At 43.7% G+C, this 10,544-nt stretch overlaps 1 protein-coding gene across 1 annotated transcript; it reads left to right on the top strand.

Moving 5' to 3' along the window:
- Positions 1–2,670: 2,670 nt before the first annotated feature.
- On the top strand, positions 2,671–3,730 carry LOC125506778 (uncharacterized). The gene has a single exon (XM_087522619.1). It carries the CDS (start codon positions 2,894–2,896, stop codon positions 3,617–3,619), a length of 726 nt encoding a protein of 241 aa, XP_087378745.1. The 5' UTR covers positions 2,671–2,893; the 3' UTR covers positions 3,620–3,730.
- The last annotated feature ends 6,814 nt before the right edge of the window (positions 3,731–10,544 follow it).

The raw sequence follows: 10,544 nt of genomic DNA, 5'->3' as shown, positions 1-10,544 counted from the left end.
CAAATTTGTGAACTTTTTTAAAATGCACAAAGTGTTGAAACTCATGAACATTTTTCAATTTTTTAATATATGATTTTATATGTATTAAAAAACAGATATGTATTTTTTGCATGGACGATTACGTGATCGAGTGATCCTCAAGGGATGAAAGGTCTGCGGCCCGCTAAGGGAGTGTGTGAGCTCCAACCACACTTTTGGACGCCTTCGGTACTAAGGAGATGTTCTTTTTGCACATAGCAATGTTCTCTAGTGGGAAGTTTGATCATTGTTGACTACTTATATTTGAATTGAGATGATCTGCCCTCTTAGAGGTGGGGACCATGTGAAATCTCAAAATTTCCCTTGATCTCGATTGACCAAGCCGAGAGGTGAGCTTGTCCAGTTCGTTCGTTCGCTTCCACGGCGACCTATTACCTTCGATCTAGTTCAGATTGCAGAAATGGCCTTCTTCCTGAGAGACGTAGGGTTTTCAACCACAAGATGTAGTTATCTCTTCCAATTCACGTCCAACGCGATGTGCCCCTGTGGCATGACATCGTTGAATGAGTCAGAGCTTTGAGTAACAAGCATCAATGGCAGAGGCGACGCTGGAGGGACGTGCTACGACAAAGAGGGTGAAACCCTAGCACCAGAGAGATAGAGAGATAGATAGAGAGAGAGAGAGAGAGGCGCAATGTGCCAAGAGAGTGGAGTGAATGTTGCTCCTGTGCTGTCATGCGGGAGAGAGATGGGTCGAAGCATTTTCCTAGACGGGCATTTTTAGGTAAGTTGTGTCAACTTTGATTACAATGTGTAGTACCCCTTCGATTTGTAAGTGGTTGCGCTCAAAAATTTGTCCTACCCGGGCTTCTTTATACCACAGAGTACTAGTACAAATTGCCCTCTATCATTTGCCTTGAGAAGGAAAAAAATGTAAGAAAAAAAATATAGGTTGGCACCGTTACCAACTGGTCCTAGACACAACGCCGACATCTACTCCTCCCCCTGCGAGCATGTATCCGTGAGAACTCCCTTGATCTCCTGATAGTGCTGCATAACTTTGGTGATTTCGGATCCCTTGGAGGAAGGTTAAGGATTTCATCTCTTCCTTGATGAAGTGGTTGTGGGCATCCACCTTGTCCCACCGTCGACTTTGGCAGTGGTATGTTTTTCTCTCCCCCTGTGGCTTGCCAAGAGCGAGGCATAGTTGGTTGAGACCGCGGAAGCAATGAAAAATTCTAGAATGGAACTTTCATGGTCTTCAAAAGGTTGTGATGGTTCGTGCGCATATGGAGGATTGCTGAAAGTTCGAAGGTATTGCGCCGGCCCATTCGCGTGGGGATTTAAAGTAAAAGAGAATAGAAAAGGGCAGAACCAGGAGTCGATCTCTGGTTGCCAGGATTGTTAGGCGCACTTCTAGCCACTACATCGTGGTTTAATTCGTGCTAAGTACTTGGGGTTGCCTTACTTCAGGCTATTTGAGCCAGGTTTTGTTTTGTTTTTCTTTTCTTTTTCTCCATTTTTCATTCTTTTTTTGGATTTTGATCATTTGGTTTTATTTTTTATATCTTTTTTCCGTGGTTTATTTTGTTTCTTGTTTGGTTTTAATTTTTCTTCCCCATTTTTGTTTAGTTTTCTTTTTTGTTTCTATATTTTTTGTTTTCCATTTATTTTTATGTTTGTTTTCCTTTTCACTCTATTTTTTTGTATATGTCAATTTCTTTTAATAAGTGATCAACATTTTTCTGTATACACATTCAACATTGTCCGAATGCTTATTCACCATTTTTTAAATACTTGTTCAACATTTTATTACTTATTAAATTTTTTCAAATACTTGTTAAACATTTTAAAGCTTATTCAGCAATTTTCAAATACTTGTTCAACATTTTTTTAATTCTTGTTCAACATTTTTTAATACTTATTCAACATTTTCAAATACCTGTTCAATATTTTTAATACTTATTCACCATTTTTCATATACTCGTTCAACATTTTGTAGTACTTATTCAACATTTTTTTTCAAATACTGTTTCAACATTTTTAATACTTATTCAACATTTTTCAAATACTTGTTCAACATTTTTAATACTCGTTCAACATTTTTCAAATACTCTGTTCAACAGTTTTTGAAATGTTTTTTTTGCAGAAAAGTGCAAAAATAAAGCAAAAATTGAGAGCAGAAAATAGAAAAAGGATAAAAAGAACAGGCCGCGGCCTCCTGCGCGGCTGGGCGGCCCATGTGGAGCTCCCCCCAACCTGAGGGTTCGCCGGATTCCCGCCCGCTCTTCTCAATCAATCTAAGCCCAGATGCGCCGCCTCCTTGCCTCCATCTAATAAAACACCAATTCCCCATCTGATCGCCAAAACATTCGGCCATGCCACCCACCAGACCTCTCCTCCACCGCGCACACACGCATGTTCGTTCCCGGCCACCAGTCGCCTCCGACTCCGCGCGACGCACGCGCCCGCGAAAGTCGCCGCTGGAGGAGGACCCCGCGACGGCGCTCCCGGACGGCATGCTCCTTGAGGTCTTCAAGCGGCTGCCGCCCCTCACAGATGCCATCCGCTGTGCCGCGGTGTGCTGGCGCTGGCGCCGCATAGTCTCCTCTGGCGCACGCGTGGGCTGCCTCCCGGCCCCGCCCTGCCACTTCGGCTTCTTCCGCAACTACCACACGTCTCCTCTGCCCCTGTTCGTCGCCACCGAGTCCGGCGTCGATCTGGACGTCGGCGGCCTCCTCCCTCGTGTGGTGTCGAAGCGCGGCGTCGACATCGTCGACGGCCGCGGCGGCATGCTCGTCCTGCGCGAGCGCAGCAAAAAGTTCTGGGAGCTGAATCTCGTCCTCTGCAGCCCGCTGGAGAGATCATACCGGCGGTTGCCGTCGGTGAATAACTGAATATCAGTGGGTACGACATGGCCTACGCCGCTTTCGTTCCTCTCCAGGGCGTCGGTTTCCGCGTCGCTGTCGTGCTCTTCGGCGGCGCTGACGACTTGTGGCGCCGCTACGCTGTTCTAGTCTACGACTCCGCTAGCGCTTCCCCGGCCTGGAAGGTGACCACCGGCTCCCGGCAACATGGGGAACGACACTACAATGCCCACGAAGGCCCATCCGTCGTTGTAGGCGACGTCGTGTATAGCCTTCAAGACGAGCACATCATGGTCGTGGACACTACCAAGATGACAATGTCCGTGTTGCGGGAGCCGGTGGCCCGTCTGGACTGGTTGATTGAGAGCAACCACTGGATCGGCAAGACGGAGGACGCCCGTCTGTGCTTCTTTGTGTTCCACGACTACAAGCCGCTTCTTGTGGAGAGGTGGGCTCTTGGAGCGGATGGCAAGTGGACTCAGCAGCAGCCGTTGCGGCTGCCCCCGGACCTCCACGGCGTGAAGCTCACGACCGGATTTGCGGAAATCTCCTCCTCCTTAAAGCGTGTGAAGTTCGCTGGGTTATGCGAGGGCAGCAGGATGCTCTTCTTCGTCATGGATGATTGGGTGGTTTCTTTCGTCATCGAGACGTTGGAGATGGAAAGACTATGGTGCTGCGATACCGACGAGTCGCGGCGGCTTGGAGGGCTTAGCAAGGTGTATCCGTACGAGATGATGCCGTGGCCTCCGGTGCTCAAAGATTTCGCCCATTGAGTCTTCACTTCACTGTCCGGTCAAATGCAGGTAAGGGGTGTGTTTCTATGGTGGCAGTGAGAAGAAAATCACAATATATACTCCTGTCTGTTAGGTTCATGTTCTACGGTTAATTACACGATTCTATCAGAAACACTCTTAGGTTCAGGTTTAGGACACGAGCTTGTTACATCATATAGATCTTCAAATGATCATTGTATTGAGAATTCAGCGCGCGAGAGAAAACCATCTAGCTACTAACTACGGACCCGAAGGTCTATAAAGAACTACTCGCGCATCATCGGAGAGGCACCAATGGAGGTGGTGAACCCCATCCGAGATGGTGTCTAGATTGAATCTGGTGGTTCTGGACTCTGCGGCGGCTGGATGAATATTTCGTCGACTCCCCTAGGGTTCTGGTATTTTTGGGGTATTTATAGAGCAAAGAGGCGGTCCGGGGGGCACCCGAGGTGGGCACAACCCAACAGAGCGTGCTTGGGCCTCCTGGCGCGCCCTGGTGGGTTGTGCCCCCCCCCCCCTCGAGGCACCCCCCCAGATGCAACCAGGGCCCATTGCCTTCCTTCTGGCCCATAAAAAATCATCGTGAAGTTTCGTGGTATTTGGACTCCGTTTGATATTGATTTCCTGCGATGTAAAAAACATGAAAAAAACAACAACTGGCACTTGGCACTGTGTCAATAGGTTAGTACAAAAAATGATATAAAATAACTATAAAATGATTATAAAACATTCAAGATTAATAATAAAACAATATGGAACAATCAAAAATTATAGATACGTTGGAGACATATTAACGAGCAGCATGCTGTTTCGCGACATGCCATATATGCTTGCTATTTGGTAACCTCAGTGATATTATGTACACCTTTCAAAAAGAAGGTGACAATCCCCGCCTGAGCGATACATGCAAGAGTTTAGGGATGTGGTGCATGAGTGAACATAATTGATCAGTTCAGGGGGCTGATTTACATGGGACCGGGGCAAGACCCACGAGCAATATGACCAAGCACGTACAAATGATAGCTGGAATATGAAGTTTGCTAATGTCGTACTAGAAAGTCTGGATTACACTCCGTCGGATCAAAAACCGTTTTTGATGCATTGGGATGAAGCGCAACATCCAAATTATAGTGGGCCACCGGTATTACAATTTGAGGCCCACCGGTACTGAGAGGCATAGGTCAGGGAGGTTGTGGACGCGACGACTATTCTCGCATCATGCGAGTCGTCAAAGAAGTCTTGCTGAAGGTTCGAAGGTATTGCGCCGGCCCATTCGCGTGGGGATTTAAAGGGCAGAACCAGGAGTGGATCCCTGGTTGCCAGGATTGTTAGGCGTGCTTTTAGCCACTACATCGAGGTTTAATTCGTGCTAAGTACTTAGGGTTACCTTACTTCAGGCTATCTGAGCCGAGTTTTGTTTTGTTTCTCTTTTTTTCTTCCCAATTTTTCATTCTTTTTTGGATTTTGATTATTCGGTTTTATTTTTCATATCTTTTTTTCTGTGGTTTATTTTGTTTCTTATTTGGTTTTACATTTCCTTCCCCATTTTTTGTTTAGTTTTTTTCCTTCTTTTTTGTTTTTCATTTTTTATGTTTGTTTTCGTTTTCACTCTATCTTTTTGTATATGTCAATTTCTTTTAATAAGTAATCAACATTTTTTATATAAACGTTCAACATTGTCCAAATGCTTATTCAATATTTTTCAAATACTTTTTCAACATTTTAATAATAATTCAACATTTTTCAAATACTTTTTCAACATTTTAATACTTATTAAACATTTTCAAATACTTGTTCAACATTTTTAATACTTATTCAACATTTTCAAATATTTGTTCAACAATTTTCATATACCCATTCGACATTTTGTAGTACTTATTCAACATTTTTTCAAATACTTTTTCAACATTTTTGATACTTATTCACATTTTTAATACTCGTTCAACATTTTTTAAATACTCCGTTCAACAGTTTCTGAATTTTTTTTAAGAGTGCCTTTTGTAATATATATATATATATATATATATATACATGTAGAATATTTTAAAGTATAAAGAAAAATACAAAATAAAGAAAAACGAGAACAGAAAACAGAAAAAACATAAAGAACAGGCCTCGGCCTCCCGCATGGCTGGGCCGGCCCATCTGGGGCTCCACGCGAGGAATAGGCGCGCCCGGTTGTGGAGCGTAGAAAATGAGCATTTCCAAAGCCGAAAGGGGTCCTACCAGCATCCTCGGATTCCCGCCCGCCGTTCTCAACCTATAAGCCCAGATACGTCGCCTCCTCGCCTCCACTCCATCCAATTCCCCATCTAATCGCCTAAACATTCGGCCATGCCGCCCACCAGACCTCTCCTCCGCCGCGCACGCGCGCACGTTCGTTCCCTTCCGCCAGTCGCCTCCGACTCCGCGCGACGCACGCGCCCGCGAAAGTCGCCGCCGGAGGAGGACCCCGCGACGGCGCTCCCGGACGACATGCTCCTCGAGGTCTTCAAGCGACTGCTGCCCCCCATAGATACGATCAGCTTGGCTTGTCATCGGGGTTGTGCATGATTTGAATATTTTGTGTGGTGAAGATGGAACATATCCAGACCATATGATTTTGTACGGATAACTTTCTTTGGCCATGTTATTTTGAAAAGACATGATTGCTTTATTAGTAGGCTCGAAGTATTATTGTTTTTATGTCAAATGATAGACTATTGCTTTGAATCACTCATGTCTTAATATTCATGCCATGATTAGATATGTGATCAAGATTATGCTAGGTAGCATTCCACATCAAAAATTATTTTTTATCATTTATCTACTCGAGGACGAGCAGGAATTAAGCTTGGGGATGCTTTACGTCTCCGTCGTATCTATAATTTTTTATTGTTCCATGCCAATATTCTACAACTTTCATATACTTTTGGCAACTTTTTATACTATTTTTGGGACTAACATATTGATCCAGTGCCCAGTGCTAGTTCCTATTTGTTGCATGTTTTTTGTTTCACAGAATATTCATATCAAACGGGGTCCAAACGTGATAAAAACTAATGGAGATTGTTTTTGGAATATTCGGAGAATATGAGAAGAAAAATCCACGCGAGATGGTGCCCGAGGGAGGCACGAGGCAGGGGGTGCGCCCCACCCCCCTGGGCGCGCCCCTGACCCTCGTCCCCCCCCCCCGTAAGGCGGTTGATGCCCTTATTCGGCCGCAAGAAAGCTAATTTTAAGGAAAAAAATCACGGCGAAGATTTCAGTCCAATCGGAGTTACGGATCTCCATATATATACAAAATGGTGAAAGGGCAGCCAGAGAGAACACAGAAACAGAGAGAGACAGAGAGACAGATCCAATCTCGGAGGGGCTCTCGCCCCTCCATGCCATGGAGACCAAGGACCAAAGGGAAAACCCTTCTCCCATCTAGGGAGGAGGTTACGGAAGAAGAAAAAGGAGGGGGCTCTCTCCCCCTCGCTTCCGGTGGCACCAAAGTGCCACCGGGGGCCATCATCATCACCGCAATCTTCACCAACAACTTCACCACCATCATCACCAACTCTTCCCCCCTCTATGCAGCGGTGTAACCTCTCTTTTACCCGCTGTAATCTCTACTTAAACATGGTGCTCAACGCTATATATTATTTCCCAATGATGTATGGCTATCCTATGATGTTTGAGTAGATCTGTTTTGTCATATGGGTTATTTGATGATCGTGATTGGTTTGAGTTGCATGTTTTATTATTGGTGCTGTCCTATGGTGCTCTCCGTGTCGCGCAAGCGTGAGATATTCCCGCTGTAGGGTTTGCAATATGTTCATGATTTTCTTAGGTGGGTGGCGTGAGTGATAGAAACACATACCCGAGTAAGTAGGTTGTTTGCGTATGGGATAAAGAGGAGTTGATACTTTAATGCTATGGTTGGGTTTTACCTTAATGATCTTTAATAGTTGCGGATGCTTGCTAGAGTTCCAATCATAAGTGCATATGATCCAAGTAGAGAAAGTATGTTAGCTTATGCCTCTCCCTCAAATAAAATTGCAATAATGATTACCAGTCTAGTTATCGATTGCCTAGGGACAAATAACTTTCTCGTAACAAAAAGCTCTTTATTAAGACTAACTTAGTTGTGTATTTATCTAAACAGTCCCTACTTTTTATTTACGTAATCTTTATTATCTTGCAAACCTATCCAACAACACCTACAAAGTACTTCTAGTTTCATACTTGTTCTAGGTAAAGCGAACATCAAGCATGCGTAGAGTTGTATCGGTGGTCGATAGAACTTGAGGGAATATTTGTTCTGCCTTTAGCTCCTCGTTGGGTTCGACACTCTTACTTATCGAAAACTGTTGCGATCCCCTATACTTGTGGGTTATCAGCGGACTTGGAGGAGCGGGATGCTACCTCTTGAGCACTGCGTTGGATTTCCTTGAACAGGAAAGGATGATGCAGTAAAGTAGCGTAAGTATTTCCCTCAGTTTTTGAGAACCAAGGTATTAATCCAGTAGGAGGCTGCATGCAAGTCCCTAGTACCTGCACAAAACAAATAACTCCTCGCAACCAACACGGTAAGGGGTTGTCAATCCCTTCACGGTCACTTACGAGAGTGAGATCTGATAGATATGATAAGATAATATTTTTGGTATTTTTGTGATAAAGATGCAAAGTAAAATAAAAGCAAAGGAAATAACTAAGTATTGGAAGATTAATATGATGAAGATAGACCCGGGGGCCATAGGTTTCACTAGTGGCTTCTCTCAAGAGCATAAGTATTTCACGGTGGGTGAACGAATTAATGTTGAGCAATTAACAGAATTGAGCATAGTTATGAGAATATCTAGGTATGATCATGTATATAGGCATCACGTCCAAGACAAGTAGACCGACTCCTGCCTGCATCTACTACTATTACTCCACTCATCGACCGCTATCCAGCATGCATCTAGAGTATTAAGATCATGAAAACAGAGTAACGCCTTAACATGATGTAGAGGGATAAATTCATGCAATATGATAAAAATCCCATCTTGTTATCCTTGATGGCATCAATACAATACGTGCCTTGCTGCCCCTACTGCCACTGGGAAAGGACACCGCAAGATTGAACCCAAAGCTAAGCGCTTCTCCCATTGCAAGAAAGATCAATCTAGTGGGCCAAACCAAACTGATAATTCGAAGATACTTGCAAAGATAACCAATCATACATAAAAGAATTCAGAGAAGATTCAAATATTGTTCATAGAAATCTTGATCATAAACCCACAATTCATCGGTCTCAACAAACACACCGCAAAAAGAAGATTACATCGAATAGATCTCCACAAGAGAGGGGGAGAACATTGTATTGAGATCCAAAAAGAGAGAAGAAGCCATCTAGCTAATAACTATGGACCCGAAGGTCTGAGGTAAACTACTCACACTTCATCGGAGAGGCTATGGTGTTGATGTAGAAGCCCTCCGTGATGGATGCCCCCTCCGGTGGAGCTCCGAAACAGGCCCCAAGATGGGATCTCGTGGATACAGAAAGTTACGGCGGTGGAATTAGGGTTTTGGCTCCATATCTGATCGTTTGGGGGTACGTAGGTATATAGGAGCAAGGAGTACGCCAGTGGAGCAACAGGGGCCCACGAGGATGGAGGGCGCGTCTGGGGAGGGGGGGGGTAGGCGCGCCCCCTACCTCGTGGCCTCCCTGTTGGTTGCTTGACGTAGGGTCCAAGTCTCCTGGATCTTGTTCGGTGAGAAAATCACGTTCCCGAAGGTTTCATTCCGTTTGGATTCCGTTTGATATTCCTTTTCTTCGAAACCCTAAAATAGGCAAAAAACAGCAATTCTGGGCTGGGCCTCCGGTTAATAGGTTAGTCCCAAAAATAATATAAAAGTGGATAATAAAGCCCAATAATGTCCAAAACAGTAGATAATATAGCATGGAGCAATCAAAAATTATAGATACGTTGGAGACGTATCAAGCATCCCCAAGCTTAATTCCTGCTCGTCCTCGAGTAGGTAAATGATAAAAACAGAATTTTTGATGTGGAATGCTACTTGGCATAATTTTAATGTAATTCTTCTTAATTGTGGTATGAATATTCAGATCCGAAAGATTCAAGATAAAAGTTTAATATTGACATAAAAATAATAATACTTCAAGCATACTAACAAAGCAATCATGTCTTCTCAAAATAACATGGCCAAAGAAAGTTATCCCTACAAAATCATATAGTCTGGCTATGCTCTATCTTCACCACACAAAGTATTTAAATCATCCACAACCCCGATGACAAGCCAAGCAATTATTTCATACATTTGAAATTCTCAAACTTTTTCAATCTTCACGCAATACATGAGCGTGAGCCATGGATATAGCACTATAGGTGGAATAGAATGGTGGTTGTGGAGGAGACAAAAAGGAGAAGATAGTCTCACATCAACTAGGCGTATCAATGGGCTATGGAGATGTGCATCAATAGATATCAATGTGAGTGAGTAGGGATTGCCATGCAACGGATGCACTAGAGCTATAAGTATATGAAAGCTCAACAAAAGACACTAAGTGGGTGTGCATCCAACTTGCTTGCTCATGAAGACCTAGGGCATTTTGAGGAAGCCCATCATTGGAATATGCAAGCCAAGTTCTATAATGAAAATTTCCCACCAGTATATGAAAGTGATATCATAGGAGACTCTCTATCATGAAGATCATGGTGCTACTTTGAAGCACAAGTGTGGTAAAAGGATAGTAGCATTGTCCCTTCTCTCTTTTTCTCTCATTTTTTTATTTGGGACTTTTCTCTTTTTTTATGGCCTCTTTTTTTTCGTCCGGAGTCTCATCCCGACTTGTGGGGGAATCATAGTCTCCATCATCCTTTCCTCACTAGGACAATGCTCTAATAATGATGATCATCACACTTTTATTTTCTTACAACTCAACAATTACAAC

The sequence above is a fragment of the Triticum urartu genome, chromosome 5A (genome assembly GCF_056163025.1).
Source record: "Triticum urartu cultivar PI428250 chromosome 5A, HENAU_Tu73, whole genome shotgun sequence".
Classification (NCBI taxonomy): domain Eukaryota; kingdom Viridiplantae; phylum Streptophyta; class Magnoliopsida; order Poales; family Poaceae; genus Triticum; species Triticum urartu.
This window is presented reverse-complemented; position numbering and strand designations above follow the sequence as displayed.

Excerpts from the sequence above, each read along its gene's own strand:
- LOC125506778 (XM_087522619.1), top strand. The coding sequence starts at position 2,894 with ATGGCCTACGCCGCTTTCGTTCCTCTCCAGGGCGTCGGTTTCCGCGTC.